Below are 25,960 nucleotides of genomic sequence, written 5' to 3'. Positions count from 1 at the left end.
ACATCAATACCTTACCCCCAATACTTTGTGCTTTAAGTTTGCACACTAATCTCCTGTGTAGGACCTTGTCAAAAGCCTTTGGAAAATCCAAATATACCACATCAACTGGTTCTCCTCTATCCACTCTACTAGTTACATCCTCAAAAAATTCTATGAGATTCGTCAGACATGATTTTCCTTTCACAAATCTATGCTGACTTTGTTGTTGAACTCCTGGATTCTCACGATGAAGAATTAAGTGTGGATGACCTTCTGTGTTTAACTCAGACTGAAGGTGATAACGATGAAGAAGGTGTCAAGTTGCAGGTGAAAGATTTTATGGTGAAGCAACTGGCAGAATTCCTATCACAACATGTGGAAAACAAGACTAATCTAAATCCTATACTATCTCACTCAAGGAGTGTGTGGAGTACAATTCATAAAGCTTGTGGAATGTCACACTTAAACCAGTTATACTCCTCGCTCTGGAATAACCTTGAGATACGCATTAGGAAAAGAATGGAAAATTAAAGGTGTAAATACAGTAGGTGATCTCTATGAGAATGGGATTATTATGTCATATGTGGATTTGCAGAGGAAATATAACTTTGTAGATAAAGGGAATTTTTGGAAGTATTTGCAAATAAGACATTGCGTTAGTAGCATATTCAAGAACAATGACCCACAAAGTAACCCTTTAACTGAATACTTTACATTACCACAGGAAGTCATAAAGCATCAGTGTTATATAAAATGTTCAAGCATTCTCTGGGTGAATCGTGTAACAATCTCGAAGCAGTATGGCAGAAGGATCCTGGAAGTGATATCAAAGATAATGAGTGGTCAAATATTTTATCAAATGTGGGTAGACGTATTAGGGAAGCCAGAGGGAAATTTATTCAATATAAGATAGTACACAGATATTATTGGACACCAACTAGACTCTGCAAAATGGAGATTGTTAATAATAATTTATGCTGGAAATGTAAAAATGAGGTGGGCACATATTTTCACATGATTTGGGAGTGTTCCATGGTTCGTCCATTTTGGTGTAAAGCTCTTGATTCGTTGGGGAGTTGGTCGGGTCCCACACTGCCCTTGTGCCCACGGCTTTGTCTCCTGGGTGATAGGACAATGATACCTAATGTAAACAATGACAAATTCACTATTTTAAAGGTGGGTCTCATCACAGCCACAAGAATTACATTGCAAAACTGGAAAAAACCCAGATGTCCCACTGTGAAGGAATGGATTGAGGAAATGATTAAGATTTCATCATATAAACACAAGTTGGGAAGAATTAACAGTGAGGGAAAAGTACGAGACACGTGGGATCAATTTTGGTTGTATGTTAATTTAAAGTTAAATTAGAACTTCTTTCTGTTTCTAAGTTTTACTTGTTTTCCTGTCATGGGATGGCTGTGTCAATATGCTGTACTCTATCTGCTCTATGACGTGCTGTGCTGCTTTGTAAAATAAGAATAAATAATAATAAAAATTTGAATTACAAAAAACTCAGCCAGTTCTATCGAGGCAGAACCCTTAAGAAGGAAGCATCTATCACAAGGAACCCTCACCATCTAGAACATTCTCTCTTTTCATTACTACCACTGGGGAGGCAGTGCAGGAGCCTGAAAGCCCACACACAATTATTCAGAAACAATTTATTCCTCTCCACTATCAGATTTCGGAACAGTCCATGAACACTACCTTGTTATCCTTTTTTTTGTACTTTTTATGGTAACTTCATAGCAGTTCATCTTTGCACTGTACTACTGGCACAAAACAAATGTCATACTATAATAAATCCGCTTCTGATTCTGGTGCAGTCTTACAGATTACAGGGAAAAGAAGCAAGTCCGCTCTTACTGATGCAATGCCCAAGAAGAATTGTCGAGCAGTACTTTAGCAAATCTGAGAAGCACAATCCTCCAAGAAACTGCCCAATACTCAATTTGCAGGTATAAATTACACTAATATGGTGAAATATAAGACTGTAGAATAGCAATGAACAAACTGCCCATATTTGCATGGCGCATAATAGTTCCAAGGAAATAATATGGATGGAGAGCTTGAAGATTCACTTGATATTTCCTCCCATGAACTGGCTATGTACTTGGACGATCCAACCTCATGAAATAGCCACCAATTCTAAATGTTCACAATTAATACTTTGCTAATACAAACATTTTCCACAATGAAACAGGATACTGAATCTCACTGCGAATAAACAAGGCACATCTTTACTGATAAAGCATACCTTCATCACTATTTCATTATACCTCATAGACTGATAGATGATTTGGGAAGATCCTCCCTTCTCAAAACCTAGTAGTGAATGACAAATTGATTTAAAATGAGTGAATCAGGAGGAGGATTTTAATAGGATTCAATTCATATAAGATCTGCTTCACTATATATGATCAAGGGACAGAAGCACCTTATTAATGAGGTGCAGGAACAATAAGACAGTGTATAGACTTATCAGTAAAATAGCATGTTGCCCAAAGCACACAAAATTGTTCCTGCACAGCTTACAAAGCTTTGAAACCTGAGTAATTACTGTGAGCATCACTGGTCATTCTTAAGCCATCTCCACAATTTCCCTTTCATCGGGTAACTGGCTCCTGCTCATTGAGTGCTATTTGACTCCATTCACATCTCATCTCCTGCTTTATCCACCAACCCGTGCTGATGTTTCGTTCCTCCTCCTTTTATTAAAGTGCCATGCTTTGATGTACAAAACATCATGCAAACACAAAATCCTTTACAACGTGCATTATTCACCAAGTCTATTGCATAGATCAGGTCACAAATATAATGCACTCACCCACAGGGAATATTCACTATGTTCCCCACTTTTACCCCCTCAGAGGAACTGGGCCAATTTATGGCTCATTATTATTTAGGGCTGCATTATGGCTCCAGACATTGTTTATTCTTCCATACTTCAAAATGACTACTCAATGTGCAAAACTAAACTAGCATCCTTTACTATAACTGAAAAATAATGAATCACACTCCACAAAAGCATATTTAAATCCAAGACCAGAAAGAAAAAGGCTAAGATTTAGTTGCGGCACAAGCTCTGCTGTTCATCAGGTGACTGTATGGGGAACAGGTTTAAAATAATGATAAATATATAAATTGGGTTGTGAAAGACAATGTCTTTTTACAAAATAATTATAATCCAGAACTCTGCCTATCAGGATAATGGAAATGAAGTATCTCATAATTGCAAAAGGAAAAGCGACAGGTACTTACGGGTAAATCATTTGAATGATTACAGGGAGTGAAGAGATGGGACTGAAGGGACAGCTCTTTAAAAAAAATCAGTTCAGCCTCAAAGGTCAAATGGTTTTCTTCTGTGCCATAACAATTTTATGACTCTCAACTTAAATGAATGAAATCTACATCTAATTTAAATGGTAACTGATTTAGAATTGGAAGGGAGGAAGGAATCAACAGTCAGGTGCTTCCAAGCAATATATGGAACTTAGGATTGTCATATTTCTGGATCCTGATAGACTTTAACAAAGAATTTTAAAAATGGCTAGTGAGTTAGTTAATACATGGGTTGCAATTATCCAAAATTCACTATTCTTCAACCAAGATCCATTTAAATGAAAAGCAACAAAAAGAGATATCTTTATTTTAAAAAGGGGGTGCAGGGATAAAAAGCAAGAAATTGCAAGTAAAAAACAAGAGAAAATCTGCAGATGCTGGAAATCCAAGCAACACACAAAATGTTGGAGGAACTCAGCAGACCAGACAGCATCTATGGAAAAGAGTACAATCAATATTTTGGGCCCAGATTTTTCTCCAGTCCTGCTGAAGGATCTCCGCCCGAAATGTCAACTGTATTCTTTTCAATAGATGCTGCCTGGCCTGCCGAATTCCTTCAGCATTTTCTGTGAGAAACTGCAAGTAGTTGGCTTACTATTGAAAACAAATAAAACATTCAAAGTCATCACTGAAGACTAGCAAGAAACATAATAATATATTCAAGATAATCAAGCACATTCAACAAGCATTTTTGACAGAGAATTCATGTTTTACACATGTCTTGGGTTGGGTTCATTGAAGAAATCAACTATGGATTATAGGGGACTCATGGATGCACTAATGGTATTTAATTGATTTCCAGAAAGCAAAGTCTCCCAAAGGTTTATTACTTATTCAAAGATACAGTGTTGTAAAAGACCCTTCCAGCCTAATGAGCCCACACTGCCCAATTACACCCAAGTATCCAATTAACCCATACAATTTTGGAACATGGGAGGAAACTTAATTATTATTAAAGCATAATAATCATTAAATTATAATAACCTGATTACTGAGGAAAATAAAAGCTGGCTAACAGGAATGACAAAGCAAGCATAATTAGGTTGCCTTTTGGTTGCCAAATATACCATATGGTGTGCCACTTAGATCTGTGCACAGACACTCAATTTATTGTACAATTTTTATAAATGACATGGATGAAAGCACCATTAAAGGTCAGGGTGTTGAGCAACAGACAAAAAGCTGCAGGAAGTCAACATGTTAGGCAGCATCTATAGAAGGAAATGGACAGTCGATCCTTCATCTGGATCCCAACATCTGAGGTTTCTTGTGCCTCCAACATTGTTAAACATCCTGATGACAACAAGATGTTCGATAAGATCCTGATGTTATCAAGAGGACATAAGGAGGCTAAAGACACAGAGATAAATTAACTAAGTGGGCAATATTTGATAAATTAAATATTTTGTGAGAAAACATAAAATAGTCCATTTTCACAGTTAAATTTATACATACGGTCTAAGATTGCATAGATCTAATACTCGGGAATCTGGGCAACCAAGTGCGTGATTCACAAGAGGTTTGTCTGCCAGTGCTGCGTTTAAGAAATTGAATAGATTGTTCTTACCTATTGCAAGTAAAACTCAATACAAAAGTCAGGAGCTTATTCCAAGTATTACTGACAAGTCCACATCTGGAACAGTACAGAGAGAATTGATCTCCTTTATTAACTAAATGTAATGAAAGTCTTTCAGAAAAAAAATTCAGCAGATTAATAGCCACAATAGACTGTTTTTCAGACAAGACTTCAGCAAGATGGCACCAGCAACCAATGGCAACATCCTACAGACAGCATACAAAACTACCGGATATTCTTTGAAATATAGTACTTCTTCTGAACAGCCATCAATTGCAGCCTGTAATGTCACTTTTAAAGAGAAAAGTTTGAGGTGACTATATGAACAGGCGTTTCTGTGATCTCCTGGGTAATTCAGCAAGGATGAAAGCAGAGAGTGCAGCTATGGCCATCGCTGTGTCAATTCTTAACTGTGGAACGTGAACCCATGGTTGGCTCCATTACCCCATGCCAATTAAAGCGATCAAGATCAAAATTGCTGAGGACAAGAGCAGAAAATGAACAGGTGCACAGCACCCCCTGCCTATGCTTGACCTCTCGGTAGGCAGAAGGTACAGGAGTCTTGGGTCCCAGGCGGCCGGATTTGGGAATAGCTATTGTCCTACAGTCATCAGTCTCCAGGATGGGTTTCACTCGCCTCAGTGACCCATGGCTGTGGACTTACTTCCCAGGACTCCGTGGTTAATGTTATTTGTTTACTTTTAATTGTTTGCACAATTTGTTCTTTTTTCTCCCCCCACACATTGAGTCTTTGATGGTCTTGTATGGGGTTTTTCTTTAAATGGGTTTTATTATGTTTCTTTGTCTTGTGCCTGCCTGCAAGAAGACAAATCTCAAGGTTGTATACTGTATACATAATTTGATAATAAATGTACTTTGAACTAATTAAGGTTGGATAGTCTAGCCTTGCAGCTGATAAGATCAAGAATGATTGTTATTAAAACAAAATCCTGAGAGTATCTCAACATAATGAATAAAGCATTGTTACCTCTTCAAAAGGGTTTTTACCCTCACAGGCAAATGTTTTCTCTCCCTATATACTGAGCAGGGAGATGGATTCCAAGCTTTGGTGGAGGATTGTCTTTGCACAACAACAGCAAAGGTTGGGTGACATCCAGTGTATGATTCCCAATTGGTAACACCAGTAGAGGTCAAATGCTCTAGTTAGATGAGCACTGCGGCAACAGAAGGCAACGGCAAAACACCGTTGAAATTTCTGCCCAGTCAATCATGGAAAGAAACAAAAGGAGGAAACTAGACAACAGCATGAATGGGGTTGAGTCTAATCAACAGAACACCTCGCTTGGTAGGGGTAGTCATGTGCTGCAGGTGACACCAGACCGTCATCCAGAGACTGTAAGCAACAGGGAAAGGCTAAGGGTAGCAACATGGAACATCCATACACTTTACCAGAAAAGAAAGTTAGACAACACATTAAATGAAATTAAAAGGTTGGAAGTTGATATCTTAGGCCTATTAGAAATTAGATGGACCGACAATGGCAAATTCACTTAGTTCTCTGATAATGTATTCTGGAGGTCAACAGCATATGTATGGCGTTGGAATTATTTTAAACAAATAAGTATCAAAATGTCTTATGGGATATTGGGCAATATCCGACCGGCTGCTTCTAGTTCAATTAAGGGGTAACCCTTTTAACATTAGCATAATCCAAGCCTATGTGCCAACAAATGATGTGGATGAAGAGGATATCAACAAGTTTTATGAAGATCTCGATAATGCTTATGAGCAATGTAAACCTCAGGATATAAACTAGTCATGGGAGATTTTAACTCCAAAGTTGGACAGGAAAGGGTTGATAACATCATCGGACCTTTTGGATTAGGGAAGAAAAATGAAAATGGAGAAAGGTTTACTGATTGGTGTGTCGGAAACAACCAAGTGATCACCAATACTTGGTATAAAAGCCATCCACGTAGATTATGTACTTGGATTAGCCCTGGAGCGAGAACAAGGAATCAAACAGATTTCATTGACCATCAATGAACACTTTAGAAATAATATCACAAATTCTAAAGCCTACCCAGGAGCAGACTGTGGTTCAGATCACCATCCAGTAATAGCTACCATCAAAACAAAATTAAAGAAACTGAAACCTGGAAAAAAGAGAAAGTTGTACATATTGGGAGAACTTAAAAATGATACCATACTTAAGCAACAATTCAAAACAGCTGTAGAACACCTCAACGAAACGAAACACCACTTATTTGGGACAGACTTAAATATGCTATACAGCAATCAGCAGAGGAGATAATCCCAGTACAAGAAATCCAACACACCAAGGGATGGTTAGCCCAAGAAATTCTAGGTCTTATGGAACAAAGAAGGTTAGTGAAGAATAATGAAGTACAATACAGAGATCTAGTCAGACAGATCAGACAATTGTGCAATATTACAAAGGAAGAATGGCTAAATCAAAAACGCAATGAAGTAGAAGGCCATATTAACAACAGCAAATAAATGCACAAGAAAATTAAGGAAATTACTGGAATTAAGAAAACCTCCTCTACAGCAGTGGTCCCCGCCCACCAGGCCATGGACCAGTACCGGGCCGCAAAGCATGCGTTACCAGGCCGCAAGGAAATGATATGATTTGGCGATATGAAACAATATGAGTCAGCTGCACCTTTCCTCATTCCCTGTCACGCCCACTGTTGAGCTTGAACGCACGCATCACCCATATCAGCGCGGGAAGAAGATGGAACTCCTCGAGCTTGCAAATGATGGCGGGCTGAAAAGTATGTTTGACATAACATCTCTGCCAGCATTCTGGATCAAAGTCAAGGCTGAATATCCTCAGGCAGCCACGAAAGCACTGAAAACGTTGCTTCCACTTCCAACATATCTCTGCAATGAATGCAACAAAAACTAAATTGCGGAATAGACTGGACATAAGGAACCCCCTTCGAGTATCGCTGTCTCCCATCACCCCTCGATGGCACCATCTTGTTGCAGGGAAACAAGCCCAGGGCTCCCACTGATTCGGCGATATTGGTGTGTTACAATGATTTTATATGTTCATACGACGAAAATATGTGCTGTGTGTTTAATATCCAAACATTACATAAAATGTTATGATGCTATTGACTTATAAGTGACTTATAATTGACTTATCACTATATTCATGCGAGGAAAAAATGCGCTGTGTTTGTAATATTATACTTGTTAGATAAACCCTTTTAGAAACGAAATTGAGTGTATTAACCATTTGTAAGTGACTTATAGTTGACTTATCACCTATATTCCGGTCGTGATTAACACCCTCCCCCCCAGGGTTGCCAACTGTCCCGTATTAGCTGGGACATCCCGTACATTGGGCTAAATTGGTTTGTCCCGTACAGGACCGCCCTTGTCCCGTATTTCCCCCGCTAAGGCACAGCGTTCCTATGAAACCTTTTGTGCCGAAATGGAGTAAAGCGAAGAAGCAATTACCATTAATTTATATGGGAAAATTTTTTTGAGTGTTCCCAGACCCAAAAAATAACCTACGAAATCATACCAAATAACACATAAAACCTAAAATAACACTAACATATAGTAAAAACAGGAATGATATGATAAATACACAGCCTATATAAAGTAGAAATAATGTATGTACAGTGTAGTTTCACTGAACAGAATCGCCAAAAACGATTTGTAGAAAAAAAAATCAGCACATACACGTCACGCATGCGCACACAGGTGCCCGCACAAGGTTTCATGGTCACGGTAGTCTTTCTCAGGGTAAACACAACGTATTTGACTCTTGTCCGTTGGCAATCCAACACCCCCCAGCCCCCCACAAGTCAGCCGGTCCGCAAGAATATTGTCAATAATAAACCGGTCCGCGGTGCAAAAAAGGTTGGGGATCCCTGCTCTACAGGATGCATAAGATCAGCAGACGGATCCATATTAACAGATCCAGATAAAGTATGTGAGAGGTGGATTCAGTATATAGAGCAGCTTTTTGAAGATAATCGAGGGGAACCCCCAGATTTTAAACACTCTAATTCTGGCCCACTTATCACCAAAGAAGAAATAACTAAAGCAATGAAAAGCATGAAACACAGTAAAGCCACTGGACCTGATGAAATTTCAGTGGAAATGATACTAACCCTAGGAGATCTGGGCACAAATATTCTTTTTGAACTGTTTAATGGCATATATGAGTCTGGTGTATTGCCTGACGATCTCTTGAAATCAGTATTTATAATTCTGCCAAAAATTCCTGGAACTATTGACTGCGAAAATTATAGAACAATCAGTCTTATGAGTCACATAATAAAGATTTTGTTGAGAATTGTTCTGAGTCAAATTAAAAACAAGTCAAGACCAGAAACTTCTAAACTGCAATACGGGTTTATTGAGGATAGAGGAACTAGGAACGCAATTTTCATACTACAAGTGCTTTCAGGAAGGGCAACTGAATATCAAAATGATGTCTTTTTATGTTTTATTGATTTCACTAAAGCATTCAACAAAGTACAACATGAAAAATTATTTCAAATTCTCGCTAAACTAAACATTGACGGAAAGGACCAACAACTGCTTCAAAATTTATATTGGAATCAAACGGCAGTGGTAAAAATTGATGATAATATAAGCAGTTGAACTAAAATTCAAAGAGGAGTTAGACAGGGATGCATTGCCTCACTGGAATTATTTAATATCTATAGTGAAATGATTCTCAGGGAAATAGAAGACCTAGATGGGATAAAAAATGGAGGTGTTAACATCAACAATATAAGATATACAAACGATACCACCCTAATAGCAAGTGCTGCAGAAGACCTACAAATCCTCCTAGACAAAGTAGTACAAGCAAGTGCGGATTTTGGTCTAACCATCAACTGTAAAAAAACCAAATGTATGGTAATATCAAAACAGCAGGATACTCCCAACTGCCAATTGTACATCGGTAACCAAGAGATTGAACGAAAGACAAGCTTTACTTACCTTGGTAGCTTTATATCACAAGATGCTAGGAGTAAAGTAGAAATAAAAAGAAGAATTGCCATTGCCAAAACCAACTTCCAAAAAATGAAACCCATTTTTACCAACAGACACATTTCTATGACAAGGCTTAGGCTACTAAAATGTTACATCTGGTCAATCTTGTTGTATGTTTCCGAAACATGGACTTTAACACCAGAACTCCAAAGAAACTTAGAAGCAACAGAAATATGGTTTCTTAGAAGAATGCTGAAAATATCATATAGAGATAGGGTAACTAATGAGATAGTGCTCCAACGTGCCCATACACGAAGATCTTTAATGAACATTAAATGAGAGGAAACTTAAATTGCTCGGCCATGTCATCAGAAAGGGAGAAACAGAATGCCTTACATTACAAGGCCGTATGCCTGGGAAACGCAGAAGAGGAAGGCAAAGAAGAAAATATTTGGACACTGTGAAAGAACTAACCAGTTTTTTTTTTACAGAACCGTAAAAGAACTATCAGATCCAAGTGTGCGAGATATCATTCATGCTGTGAGGGATCATTCACTGTGCAGTGCCATGATATCCCAAGCGTATAATGCGCAAGGCACATAAAGAAGGTAGAATACGATTCCTTAAAAGCAAAAGCAGAGTATTTGAATACTTTTAAGGCAAAAGTGTACATATCTTTGATAAGCAAAGAGATGAGAGTAAGTAAACACAAGAGTTGAGTTTGCAGGTTAGATCTGTTCTGACCCTCACTGAATGGTTGATTTGGCTTGAGAAGCCACATGACTTACTCATGTTCCCAATTTATATGATAGGTGTGCTGTTTAAAGATACATCAAGAAAACCATAAACTTCAGATTGTGCACATGTCCAAAGAACAGCAACAATAAAAAAAAAATGAAATTCTATTTTTGAAAAAGCTGGTCAGTCGGCAACATTCCACAAAAGTTTAATTTAAAGCTTTTACAACTACCAACCAAATAACTGAATATCCTGCCGAAGGGTTTTGGCCTGAAATGTCGACTGTACTTTTTTCCCCATAGATGCTGCCTGGCATGCTGAGCTCCTCCAGCATCTTGTGTGTGTTGCTCGGATTTCCAGCATCTGCAATTTTTTTTTCTTGTTTGTAACTGAATATAGACAGGCTTTCATCAAAAGAATATGCATCTTCTGAGAAGTGCATGCAAGAGCTTCTTACCCAACCTCAATGAGTCAAAAAAAAAACAAGATTTAGAAATTCATTTTGTGCACATTTCACATTCAGCCGTCACCACTGCAGAGACCGGTTGAAATTGTTTTATTTCTACTGTGAATACTTTTGCATTATCCAAATAGAAAGAAATAATTTTTGCAATCATATATATGAACCAACCGCAATGTCATTTCTTCCTGCTTACAACATCATTACTTCACGAGTTCCCAAAGGATTCATCCTCAAGTACCTCAACCAGTTCTCATTCAAAATCATGCAAAATTGTCAGATTCCCCCAAATGTCAATTGTTAGAGGTACAGCAGAGTAACAGGCCCTTCCGCCACAACAAACCTATGCTACCAAATTATACCATGTGACCAATTAACCTACTAACCTGCAAATCTTTGGGATATGGGACAAAACCAGACCACTTGGAGGAAACCTGCATGGACATGGAGAGTACATACAAACTCCATGGAGTGAACACAGGTCACTGGCACTGTAACCACTTTACAACTGTATCGCCCCTGTTCAAAGTACCTTCTCTACCTTACTATCACCACAGGTATATGGGGTGTCAGGGAGGGGTAGCACCTCTGGTGGGGGAACATGTCGCGTCCTTTTCAGGGCGGTTAGTCCACCTTCGGTCCCCACCTGGCACTCAGCTCTCACCTGTGGCTCCCCGCAGCTGTTTGCATGCGACAGCGGCCACACCCCGGGCAACGGTTTCGACAAGCCGGCTAAACCAGGTGAGGGTAGCCGACGGGTCTCAAACCCTCGGTGAGATAGGGAGTTGTCTATCCCAGCATGTGAAGACAGACTCCGGCGGATTGAGCGGACGAGACCAATAGAAGGTCCAACGGTTAAGAAGGCGGTCTCTGCAAGCATCGTGGAACGTGTAGAGCAGGACAAGACACAGAAGACGTCCTGGTCATCCACTGCGCCTAGTCCCATCTCCAGCCGTCTAGACTCTGTCTTGCTGAACCCAGATGGGAATTGGGAAGAGAGAGTGAGGCTGACGCTGCGCAACTCTCCCTCACTTAAATCCAAATCATGCGCTAGTCTCGACACCATCATTATGGTGTCGAGGTCCTCATCGTCGTCAGCGATGGACGAACAACACTTCCTGTCAAGCACCCACAAGTTGCTAAGCAGACATTCCATTTATCCATCAGGAAGACTGTAGAAATGGCCTCTGTTCTTCCGCAAAGTCGTCTGCCAGACCATGGACTCCATGCCTCTTATGAACAACCAGATGTGCCTGAAAATGAGCCTGTCATGTTGTATCTGAATAAAGGGTGCGCTTCAAACCACTGATCCATTTTGTCACTAAGGCTAATTACTTCAGTGCCACATCATTAACTCATGCCTCTCTTTGCTGCTGAGATTACTTCCAATATTGATTTTCAAATGCTGTTTGACCCAGCTTTCTGATTTATAGCTGTCTGTTGTCTACACCTTACTTGCATCATCCAATGCACCTCCAAGGTTTGTACACTTTGATGTACAATCACTTTCAGTCAGACGGTGACTTAAATTTGAATTTTTCATCTGCTCCTTAAATGCCTCCATGATGACATTTATATCAAGCAATAACAGTAACGTAGCGGTTAGTGGGACTCTATTATAGCTCAGGGTGTTCCTGAGTTCAGGGTTCAATTCCAGCACCGTTCCATAAGAAGCATCTGTATGTCCTCACCGTGGAACTCATTTACATCCAGGTTCTCCGGTTTCCTCACACAGTCCAAAGATATAAAGTACTGGCAGGTTAATTGGTCATTGCAAATTACCTATGATTAGGTTTGGGTTAATCAGGTTTATCGGAGGTTTCTGGGGCGACATGGCTCAAAGAGCAGGAAGGGTCTACTCTGCACGGTATCGCTAAATAAAATAAATAACGTAGGCAGACAGAATTTAGATAAGATTTGCCAGTGAACAAAAAAATTAGAAGAAATGTCTTAATTTTCAAAAGTACATTTATTGAAAAGTAAAATCAAAACAAGAGGGTAAGTGATGAAATCCGTATATGGCTAACAATGAGGTTATCAGCTATGTTCCCTCGAAGCTGTGCAGGTGCACACACGTTTTTCAACCAGCACACGAAGGCAATTAATGTGCGCACGAAAGGTTAGTTACCTAAAATAATATAGTAATAATTATACTTATTGAAAATAATCTTTTAGCTAAATGTTTCTGTTAACTAGTTAGTCAGTTCTTCAAATACCACAATGCACGTCACTTTATGTCACCTCACCTTTCCTGTTTCGGTTTGTACAGCTGCATCATGGTGGTAGCCATCTTTGGCGGACAGTGTTCATATCCTAAAGTTTACAAAGATCTGTTTCAAATCCTGCAGAAAGCTTACTAAGTTTTTATTGAAAATGATCAGTCGAATGACCCTGTGGCTAAATATTGTCAAAAGAAATTGATAAACATCATATACAAAGTAGCTTTACAGGTTTTAAGTGATGTCTTTGATGAACTGCCTGCACTGTGCAAGGTTCTGCAAAGAGTGGCCTGACACCGACTGATTCACTTCATTTGCGCAAGGCAAAATTAACAAGATAAGAAAGCAGTATCTGGGATTCAATGTTTCGTGGAGTGACAAAGTTAAAGTTTTGCTAAGCCAACAACGTGAAGTCACAGTAGATACAAGTTCACTGTTGACTTTTATATATAGCCTTTGTGTTCATTTAGAAGAAAGGTTTCCTGAAGATGAGGTACGAGAATGGTCAGCTTTTGATTTCTCCGCAATTGCAGACTGTGACTTCACATTTGGCGATGAACAGGTTAATACCTTATGTCTAAAATATCATGATTTTCTAGCTGAAGATACTGTAATAGTTAGACTGTTTAATGATTTCAAATTTTCCGTGCAAGAAAAAATTAAATCCAAACTGATTTCAAACTTTGCTCAAATGGTGGCATTTGTACTTCAAAATGAACAGTTTTGAGACCTCGCACAGTTGATGGATTTTAGGGGAACCTTTCTTGCGTCTAGTACAGACTGTGAGCAAGGTTTTAGCCTAATGAATCAACTCAAAAACAAGCTGAGAAACCGTTTAGGTGAATGTCATTTGGATATGTTAATGAGAATCAAAAGCTATCAAATGGATGGAAGTTCTATTAGTCTAGATAGAGTTTACAAAGAATGGGTAGACGCCAAAGACAGGAGAGAGAAAAAAATAACTGAGTGATTTAAATATGCATGTTATTTTGTTGTTAAATGTCAAATATTTATGTCAAATATTTTGTAAACCTACATAAACTGTGCCATGTGTACATTCCGTGCGCACATACTTTTGTCACAGGAAAAAATTTTGCACAACATAAGATTTCTGCGCACACTGACTACTAAAAATTAGAGGGAACATTGGATATCAGTAGTACTAGACCATTGCCACAGAATAGTGGGTTTAAGGATCTGGTAGACTAAGGAAGCAACAACAAATTTATAAACAGAAAATACAGAATCTGAAAGCATCTACAACACCATTTCTGACAACTATTTTTAAAATGCAGAACTTGTAACTATGCAAAAAAAAAACAAAAACTAAATGACTGTTCTCCCAGAGAGACAGGAGACTGCAGAGAGTGGAATCTGAACCAACAACAAATGCTGGAGAAACTCAAGGGTTAGGCAACATCCATGGAGAGAAATGGGCAATCAACATTTTGGGTTAGGACCCTTTATTTGCAAGGAATATAATTTGAGCATTACCCTCCATATATTCTGCCAGGCCCTCAGAGTTCCTCCAGTACCACGTGCATTTCTCCCAGAGACAATAACAGAAGAAATTATGGCAATCAAGAAAATGCTGAACTACAAGTTCTATGTTTTCACTAAACTAAGCAATAAACAAGCCAAATGCTAAATGAGAGTGAATAGTTTGAAGCAAATAACTTTGAACAGAAAATACTGGAGGAATTCAGGAGGTTTCATATCCTATGACACCGTGGATGTAACAGCCTGCATCCAAAGGTTCTGAGAGGAACACAACTAAGCAAGTGGATATATAGTGCTAATATTTCATATCTACATTCCAGAATGGTTCCCACACACATAACTGCCGTTCAATAAACGAATATGAGAGAAAATATTTGATGAGCTAGCTTAAGTTTTCAGGAATTTTTGGTTATTTGGAACCAAATAATAAAGTAACATGAAATTTAAAAATGAATAATGTGATTAAGCAAAGACAACATGACTTAATGAAACTGAAATTTTAGAAAAATCTAATTTTTTTAGACAGATCCAAATTGGCTGAGTCAGATTTGCTCTGACAATGCTTTATGAAATTCTATATTAATGATACAAGATGAAGCCTAGTAGCCGATTGTTCAAAGATCAGAGGAGATAGAATATGGTTCAAATTTATATCAGCTGCTATAAACTTAATTTATAGTATTTCTGCATGTGCATCAAATTCATGTGAACATTTATGCTTAACCACAATTTCAGTATAGCCAAGAAGACAATCTAAACCCTATTATGTTCAGTTTTCAGCACAGGGCCCTAGAACATATTCTGGAATACAGCAAAAAGCTTTACTATCTAGATCCATGTGAACAATTAATGAAACAACTCACCATATCTGATCACAAATAATGAGAAGCCTATTACAAATGGTGCTAATGACAAAAAAAGATTACATCCCCTAAATGATGCAGCAGTTTCCTGCCATGAACAATTTCCAAGTCCTGTGATCTTAAGCTTTCTCAATTTCAATGCTCTATTCCCCCAGTTAGAGTCAAATTCAAAATCAATGTCACCACCTTGCAATCAACCAGAAAACATAACTGTTAAATCATCTGAAGGTGATGCAAAGCATTTAGAGTTGACTTCTGTTATTTCCTTAAGGCAGCATAATCCTCTCAACGGCAAATTCAATATTTGTTACTTCAAATTTTTCACTCTTCTTTGACCTTCAACTACTGATATCCCAAAGCATCAAAGTCAACAATTCTTTTAATGCTTCAGTATTTTTCCCCCTCACTCAATCACAAATATTCATTTCTGACCCTTCAACAACATTTTCTGTATTAAACTGCTCCTGGTACAAACATTTTCAGTCAAATAGTTGAAGACTATTATTATAGTTGAATCTAGCTTGTTCTTCTGCTTTTCTTCTCTCTACAAGATAATGGGAAAACCCCTCTGTGAGTACCTTCACCACCACTGCTACTTCAAGAAAAAAGTACTCCATCTTAAACAAATGTATACCCAATTTTGTCCACATGGACAAAATTTTACATGAAGAAGAACATAGGGGCCAAAGAGGTGTGGGCAAGTATTCTGGATTGGGATTATGGAAGTGGGGAGGGATGGCATGGTGAGGAGAGTGCAGCTGCTATGACAGTTTGGTGGAAGAAAGGGAGCTGTCAAAAGGAAATGGGCAGGATGGGGTCATGGTTCAAGGGAGAGTAGAAAATCAAGGCTGCCAAGAGAAGAGACTACTGAGAGAGATGGCATTACTGAGATGGGAACAGCAGGATCACTGAGGTGAAGTAGGAGGAGGGAGCAGAGAAAGAATCCAGGTAGAGAGTGGAGTGGGGGTAGGTTACAAAAGAAAGGTAGAATAAAAAATATTTTTAAACAATTAAGGGATAAAATAGGGAGAGATGGGAAGGTCATGGAGAGGAGTAGGCAAGGGAGAAAAGGAAGGAACAAAAGGCACAAAATGCAAAGAGTAGTACAAAATGTAAAGTTGAAAAAGGAAGCAAAGAAACAAACAACACATAACATTTCTTTTAGTCCTACCAAGTATTTGAGTCAGTAGGTACTTAGATGTCAGTCATTATTCCAGTATGCAAGTGGTTCAAAAGCAAACCAAATATTAAACAAAACATTTACTGACAGGTGTGCCTGTCTCATTCTAATTATTTAAATGCAGTACAAAGCCTGAAGAAATATCACCCTGAAGCCCATATCCAAAAGTCAGTGAACTGTAACTAAAATTATAATAAACCGTAACATTGGACAATTACCATACCCACTGACCTGTGGTAAGCACGTAGTAGTAGTAGTTTTGGAGTACTGTGGGATATGTTGAGAACAACAGATGTGCAGTTTATTGATGAGAGTGCAAATGAAGCAAACTGAGCTTCCAAGTAAAATTTTAAAAAGTTACATTTTAAAGTAGACTGACTGGAGTGCAATATTTCAAGAAGAATGCACTTGACAACCATGCAGGATCTGAGATTTAGTTTGCCAGTTTTTGAAATGACCTTTCCAAGTTACCAGATTTAAGAGAATATATTTTCTTGATGGGATGTTTCAAATGTGCCTAACATGTGAGTAGGCTTCTCACAATAATCACCTCAAATTATTTAATTATTAGAACACATTAAGCCATTTGGCCCATTAGGTCCATACTGGTTCTCAATGGCACAAACTCATTGCTCTTTATTTCATGCACCTTCACAACGTTTATCTCATATGCCCATTAATTCTGCTTTGATTGCATTTCCCAGTGCATACCCCAGAGTAAGTTACAATACCAAAATAACTTCCAGTATGTTTTTGGTTTGTGGGCGCAAACTGGGAAAACCAAATAGAACATGCCAAACACCACACAGACTACATCCAGGATCGGAATCAAACCTGGTTCTCAAGAGCTGCTGCAAGGCTGTAGGACTAACTGCTGTGCCATTATGCAGCTCTGAATGAACACTAAAACTGAAATCATCTTGGAACAGTAAAATCCACTTGTTATATCAAGAACTTGTTTTATTCCTTCTTCATGCATTAATCCAAAATAATGCCAAGGTGATTTCTGACAAGGTAATTGAAACAAAATATGAAGTTTGTTCAGTCAAATCAAAATCAGTTTTATTGTCAATGGCATATATCACAAAATTTGTTTTGTGGCAGTATATTGCAATATATAATTTAAAAACTATAAATTACAATTAGGAGGTCTATAAAAATTAAATTAAATAAGTAGTGTTCAAAGAGGGGATAAAATAGTGAGGTAGTGTTCATGGATTCATTGTCCTTTCTGAAATCTGATGGTGGAGGGGAAACAGTTATTCCTGAATCATTGTGTGTGTCTTCAAGATCCTGTACCTCCTCGATGTAGCAATGAGAAGAAGGCATATTCCGGCTGATGGGGGTCCCTAATGACAAATGCCATGTCTTTGAGGTATTGCCTTTTGAAAGAGGCTTCAATGCTGGGGTGGCTAGTGCCCATGATGGAGTTGACTGAGTTTACAACTTTCAGCAGCTTTTTCCAATCCTATGCAGTAGCCTCTCCATACCAGACAGTGATGTAACCAGTTAGAATGCTCTCCACAGTACATCTGTAGAAATTTGCAAGAGTCTCTGGTGACATACCAAGTCTCCTCAAACCCCTCATGAAATATAGCCACTATTGTGCCTTCTTTCTAATTGCATCAATATGTTGGGCCCACGATAGGATATCACAAATGTTGACACCCAGAAGCTTGAAACTGCTTACCTTTCCCATTGCTGATCCCTCTACAAGGACTGGGCATTTAACTATTTTGCCAAAGAACAGCAATGTAAATATTTCAACCCACAAGAAATATCAATCAAATAAAACAAGGAGAAATTGAGGACTACAGCAAAATCACACTGAAATATAAACAATATTCTGGAGCAACTCAGGTCTGGGAGCATACACAGAGAAAACAGGAGATTATGTTTCAAGTTGAAGACCTTTACTTAAGTAAATTCTCAACTTTTGAGCATTTTCTGTTTTTATTTCTTATTTTCAGAATGTACTACTTTTTGCTTTGAGCAAAATCCTGCTGATTCAATACCATATATAGAAGCAACAGTTATAAAAATCCATTAGCACACTTTTACCAACTGTAACCTATACCATCTGTATCATTGATAACAGCATTAAAACTACTCTCTGCTTCCCTAAGTTACAACTAGGAGCTTATTAACAAATTAACAACAGTGACAAGAAGCTGTACAACCCTGAACAAAATGCCTTTCACAATACTAATTTTTAAGATGTGAACTCAAGACAGAGCTTGCATTATCACAGAAAGCTACAAATTAATGAAATGCTGAAATATTATCAAATCATTAAGAAAAAAATCTCTCAAATTATAATGACTCTAATCTATGTAAACTTTGGCCAGCTGTCAATAAATTAAACACTCTGCTTGCTTATCTGATCATTTGCTAATATTGCATTTGCTAACTATGATCTCCCAAATTCTTTGACTTTCATAGATGGAGTGCAAGAAGAAAGAAGCAATAATGTAATTAGAATTAAACTTAACTAGTGTCCCTGTATACAGTACTTGAAACATTAATAACAGTTCTATTTACATAGCCATTTCAACACTGAGGAATTCATAACAGATAATATCAGAATTACTTGAGTCAGGCATAATCTATGCAGTCAAACTTTGCATCAGAAAAAAAATCACAAGAAACATCAAACACTACACAAGAACTCTACAGCTAAGCTGCCACTGCCTAGTGTCCACAAAACTGAAATAAATGAATTAAACTCATTTCAATTTCAAATTGACTATTCAAGTTTCCCCAACCTGGGTAAATGAACTCCCAGTATCAAGCATTTTAGGAATTCAATACAAATCAAATAGAGGACACACACTTTTTAAACTTAATCTTTCATCACTCCTCACACTAGAAATCTGCCTAATGAACCTCCACTCATTCCTTTCAATTCTTCTTTCAAGAAACCAAGACGAAACACAGTATAACTAAAGTTCTACATTGCTTAAAGAAAATTGCTGGAAATATCCAGCATATTAGCAACATCTAATTGAAAAAGAATCAGAATTAATATTTCAAGTTAATTGATGAACTGTTTGATAAAAATAGCTATGAATCTGAAATGTTAACCATCTACCTTTCCACAAATATTACGCAACAGAACTGTTAACATTTTTTTAAAATATCAGATTTCCAGATGCTGCAGCTGTCTTACCAGACAGTCCTTTGGGATCTAACTCGACTTTATTTCCACTCTGTCTGTATTCCAAGGTTACCAATGAAAACAATGCAGGATTTACAAGCATTAAAGCAGGTAAGGCAAAATACACTTGCAGAGCAAGTGGGAAAATAGTTTGGACATGGTGCCTCAGAACTTGTTGGTTTATGCCAAATTCCATGCACAATTGCCACATTTCAAGTGGCCCAAGAATTCTGAGGAATTAAATGGGTACACTGCAAAACTCTAAGGTCTAAAGAACATAATTGAATCTTTTCTTGCAAATGATGTGACCTGTATGATAGGGTATAATGAGTGCCTCAATGACAGGAATGAAAGCTGACATTGATTTTCATATCTGCCAATATCAAGGAGTTTGCAGAAAGAGGCTTCAGTGATATCTGTACGGTACTTAAGGCACGTCTGTAACTAGTCTAGGAGTGTACTGGCTGACAGGAATCACCACGGCCTGGAGAATTATGAGTTTTGTGAGATCTGAGGTCTTAATCTTCAAACTATATTTTCCTTGGATAGCCAAAGACTATCCTAGAACACCCAGGTCAATGATGAATTTCATCATCAGTATTTTACAGATATTGAGGTGGCTTCTGTGTCTTCCAAGTTATCATCAGGGACACTACTTGTCAGGGGGTGTGTTATACAGCTGGGTTGATTTCCTTAATGGACGTTGGGAACGAGGCCCATCCTCCCAACTGCTTCAGTATCTATAGTAATTTAAATTTTAGTTTACGTGTCTAATCCAAGACTTCCACAGTTTTGTGTTCCAATTCCTTTCAAGTAAATTGTTGCACTATTTAGCTACTGTAAATGCATGCTTTTGAGTTACCCATTTAAAAGGAGAAATGTTCAAGTTTTGAATAAAAAAACAAAAAAATTAAATGCTTATCCAACAAGCCTTCCTTTATCAACCAAAATAGAAAAGTCAAGATTACATTTTTATACATTTTGTCCAAGAACATCTAACATAAACGTGGTTGCAAAAGAGAGGCACACAGGAAAAATAGATTCCTCGGTGGAATGGTGGCTGAATCTATTAATGGCATATTACCATTGTGATGTATCCTGTGACCTCTGAATGTCAACATTTTTCATTCTCACCTTCAAGTAACTTTTTCCTACCAATTCAAAATCCTCATATTAACATAGAACACAATAGTCCAGCACAATACAGGCCCTTCAGCACATGATGATGTGCTGACCATTTAACCAACTCCGAGATCAAACTAACCTTTCCCTCCCATATCACCTTCCACTTTTTTTTCATCCATAAGCCCGAGTCCCTTAAATGTCCCTAACATATCTGCCTCTACCACCATCCCTAGTTCCATACATTTACCATTCTCATATATCCCTGCTATATTCCCCCCATCATTCTAAAGTTATGCCCTCTCATATTAGACATTGCCACCTTGAGAAAAAGTCTGTCTGTCCACTCTACCTGTACCTATTTATTTTTATTATCTTGCACAGCTTTAGCAAGTCACCTCTCATCCTCCTTCACCCCAAACAGAAAAGCCCTAGATCACTCAATCTTTCCTCATAAGACATGCTCTCTAATCCAGGCAGCATCCTGGTAACTCTCCTCTACACCTTTTCTAAAGCTTCCACACGCTTCCTATAGTGAGGTGACCAGAACTGAACAATACTTCAAGTGTGGTCTGATCAGAATTTTATAAGGCTACACTACCTCATGACTCTTGGATTCAATTTTCTTACTAATGAAGACCAACAAACCATGCACCTTTGTAATCAATTATCAACATGCACAACAGCTTTGAGAGATCTCTGGACACTGGCCCCAAAATTCCTCTTTTCCTACAGTGTTAAAAATCCTGCCAATAATGTTGTAGTCCACCTTCAAGTTCAAACTTCCAAAGTGTATCACTTTTCTGGACTGAACTCCACCTACCACTTCTTTGCCCAACTCTGCATCCTACCAATGTCCCGTTCTACACCATTCACAATGACAACCTTCTACACTATCCACAACTCCACCAACCTTCATTATCATCTTCAAATTTACTAACCAACCTTCCACTTCCTCATCAAAGTCATTTATGAAAATCACAAAGGGCAGAGGTCCTAGAACAGATCCCAGCAGAATACCCTTCTTTGGGTAAGCTAATTCTGAATCCAAGGAGCCATGTTTCCCTGTATCCGATGCCCCCTGACCTTCTAAATAAGGCTACCATGTGGAACCCTGTTGAACAACTTTTTAAAATCCATATAAACCACATCCACTGCTCTACCTTCATGAATTTGTTTTGTCACTTCCTCAAAGACTTCAATTGGGCTTGTGAGGCATGGCCTGCTCCTCACAAAGCCATGCTGACTATCCCTAATCAGACTATGCTTCTCCAAATGCACATAAATCCTGTCTCTCCAATAGTTTGCCCACCACATATGTAAGACTCACTGGTCTATGAATCTCAAGATTATCTGTATTGCCTTTCCTTGAACAAAGGAATAATATTTATCACCCTCCAATCTTCTGATCCTCCTATGACTAGTGAGGATGCAAAGACCATTGCCAAAGGCAGAGCAATCTCTTCCCTCACTTCCCATAGAAACCTGTGGTACATCCCATCCGGCCCCCAGGGATTTACCTATCCTACTATTTTTCAAAAGTTCCAGCACACCATCTTTGTTAATGCTGATATGCTTCAACATATTAGCCTGGTCTAAGCTGTTCATTAACCATCATTATGTTTTATCTGCCCTGTTCATGACAATTTAACCTGCATCTCTGTCATCACAGTGAAGCCTTGCCTGCTCTGCTCACTTTGAATCGTGAAGATCAATTATTTTACACTTAATCCACTTCCCTATCATTGATCTTGTTCAGTAACAAGTTAACTTTATTCCCACTATTTGCTGCCCAAGAAGCAACAATCTCCAGATAAATGACAATGAATATTAATTTCCTTGACTCTTATCAACTTAAACACTTTTTGAAAATCTACATTATACGTTTTCACCACTCTGCTCCTAAAGATTGATTACTGTCATATTTTTAATCAACATTTGCCTTTGCCTTGTGTTGGGTCTCATGAGTAATTTGCTAAAAAAAAACCCTAGCTTTCAGCATGTTACCCTTCTATTTATGCCTAATTAACTGGTCCACAATACTTCCTTTCTGAAATGGTTGTCAGGTTCATTGCTTCTAATTTGTCAGTAACATTTTAATCAATCTACTGTGTACACAGGCACTTCTTTTAAAAACCCTCATGTATTGATCATCAGGTTTTAGTTTCCCTTTATTTCAAATACAATGGATTCCTGTTAATTGGTCCATAGGTTAATCAGGGTAGCCTCTTACTTCAGACAGCTCTTGAAGGACAAAGATTAAGCGAGAAAATAGCCAGGAATCCATTTATTCATGACGCTATGCCAATTAATTGGAGCAGGAAAATGTTGCCAAACAGTTTCTAATTAGCATCAGTCCTGTGCACGTACATGGCTGTTAGACACAAGTTGGTGGTGCTTCGAGCGAAATAGCATCAGTTATGCGTGCTTAACTGATTCAAACGACAATGATTTTTGTTACTGACAGTTGGCAAGAAATAAGCGTAAAATAATTCAGAACTGTTTTGCTCACTGTGGTTTCAAGCACTCAGTCTTGGACATGCCAGAAACGGCCAGGGGTGAAAAATGAAACAATTTCACTACTTCAACAAATTAGAAACTACGAAGAATTTGAAGATATCAACAATGATCTTAAATTTTACAATGAAAATGAAGACTGGAAGGATGCAATCATTATCAGCATTGTATGAAGGCAGCCCATTACCTGCACTAGGTGTCTGAGCTAACTTTGTTCATTTCCAGTCAAAAGAATGTGACGTGGATGAATTCCTCTGTCAATAAGTATGAGGAACTAATACATAATTTTACAGTACTGCAGTAGTATTGGTAGTGTTCTAATTTGTTCTGAATTTCATTTAAATAGTTAATTTGTGACTCAATTTGTCTTTTTTATACCTTTTTAACTATTTCCATGAAACCGGCTAATTTGGGCAGCCGCTTAATTGGGTCAAAATGTACCAAACCCAATATGACCAAATTAACTGTAATCTACTGTATTTTTGACCAACTTCCTCAAGTTCATTAAACCATTGATCATCACAATCTTTAGAAAGTCCTTCTACTGCAGAAGAATTTACAAAGTAGCTGGTTCAAGGTCCTGCAAACTACAGCAACCCAGTGTGCAAGACCCAAATTAATGTTCAAGATTAGAAACGTGAAGCTGATTTTCCCCATAAGCTCAAAGGAATGCAGGTCATTTTTCAAGTTAGCCAAATACTCAACAGCCTGGCATACTTGGCCTTCTTGCCAGTCAATGCTGCAAATTTACAATGCACATCTTTCACTCTTGTCTCTCCAGGCCTCCAACTTCCCAAATTCCTTAACTTTCTCCACTGAGATTACCAAATGCCCCCAATTTTAGTCCTCATTCAACAAATAACCTTTCCCCTTTACGCTAGAACCACTAATACGTTATCTGTTTCTAATATTATTAAAATCTTGCTTCCAAATACAAATCATAATCCATTAAAATCTACAGTTACGCAAGTCTTTGCTGTTTAATGATGGCATTTTACAAATATAAAAACCATTTCTGCGACAGCAATTGAAAAACTAGAAGCATTCAGCAGGTCGGGGAGCATCCTACGAGGGAAAAGGTTTTGGTTAAGATTCTTCATTCGGACTAAACGATAGATAGTTCCTAGGGTTTGTTTGTGTATTAATCTAGATTTTAACATTCGCAGACTCTTCTGTCTACAGTATTTCGATTTCTGTGACAACACTTATACCGGAGACACAATGCCTGAAAGCAGGATTTCGAACCGAAACGCCGTCAATTTCGCCACCACCCCACCTATAGAAGCTGCTTGAACCATTGAATTTCTTGTAGATTACTTGCAGTTTAATTTTTACTGCTTGGCCAGTGTCGGGGAGGGGGGAGAGAGAATCGTAAGATCTCAGCGGCTTTTTATTTTGTCTTCTCGAGGACTAGGTCAGAGATAACTGCGGATGGAAGAGCGCAAAATAAAACTATATTCAGGCAATCTCTTTCATGAGCGTCTCAGGACTAAGATGGTGAGGAGTGGGGGGGTGAGAGAATGGACGTGGCTTTGAAGTTCAGGGTCAATGAAATGTCACAATACAGAGGGCAGCAAATGTGAAATGCCGATAGCCGTTTTTAAATCTTACTGGATAACAGCATGCTAAATTTTGCAATGCACCGAGATGGAGAGACCCTCAGGATCTGCACTCACCAACATAGTGGAGGTTAAGCGCCAGGTACTTGTACTGGAAGAGCAGATTGTTGTTGTTGCGGGCCTGGATCTGCTGGAAGAAGGAACTCACGTCCCACCGGTACAGCATCTCCAGCACCATGATGCTGGGCACTCGCAGGGCCACGTTTAAAACCGCCTCCAGCTTCTCCCTCACGCCGTTCATGATCACCCCCAACCCAGCCATGAGATGAGCGGACGTGCGAAAAGCGAAACAAGAAGAAAAAAAGGGTGCGGTCGGGTTGTTCCTGATACTTCACGGTTGAGAAAAAGCCGGCCCCCGACACTCCCCTGCTCTCTTTTAACGTGTTTTCTGCTTTCTCCGCAAGCTTGAAAGAAACAGACACACCGGGCGGAGGGGGAGAATACAACAAAACCGGTCCATCAACCAGACGCCATTATCCCGCCCGGACGTCCGGTGCAGCGCGCAGGCGCACTGCGGGAGGCGGAGAAGAGGCTCTCTTGTTGCTTCCGCCAGTGGGAGCCCGTCCTTTCCTGATGTCTACCCTGTGGCTGACAGACAGAACGATGGGCAACATTAGTCTATCTGTTAGTTTGCTGCTTCCCCCTTTTCTAGAGTCTACCCTGTGGATGACATACCAAGTGAAGGGCAGCATTCGTCTACATGTTGGCTTGCTGCTTTCGAGGCTTGATTTCTTG

The 25,960-nt window shown here is 38.7% G+C and overlaps 1 protein-coding gene across 2 annotated transcripts in view; it reads right to left on the bottom strand.

Annotated features, from left to right (window-relative positions):
• Positions 1-25,714, bottom strand: part of rnf145a (ring finger protein 145a) — a 140,333-nt gene extending 114,619 nt beyond the window's left edge. For both annotated transcript variants that reach the window (XM_072263541.1, XM_072263542.1), the window contains exon 1: positions 25,283-25,714. In XM_072263541.1, the coding sequence (XP_072119642.1) occupies positions 25,283-25,487 (205 nt within the window). In that variant the 5' untranslated portion in view covers positions 25,488-25,714. The remainder of the gene's footprint in view (positions 1-25,282) is intronic.
• Between the last annotated feature and the right edge of the window lie 246 nt (positions 25,715-25,960).

Source organism: Mobula birostris, chromosome 7, assembly GCF_030028105.1.
Source record: "Mobula birostris isolate sMobBir1 chromosome 7, sMobBir1.hap1, whole genome shotgun sequence".
Lineage (NCBI taxonomy): Eukaryota > Metazoa > Chordata > Chondrichthyes > Myliobatiformes > Myliobatidae > Mobula > Mobula birostris.
Note: the sequence above shows the minus strand (reverse complement) of the source record. Positions and strands in the feature narration are given on the sequence as shown.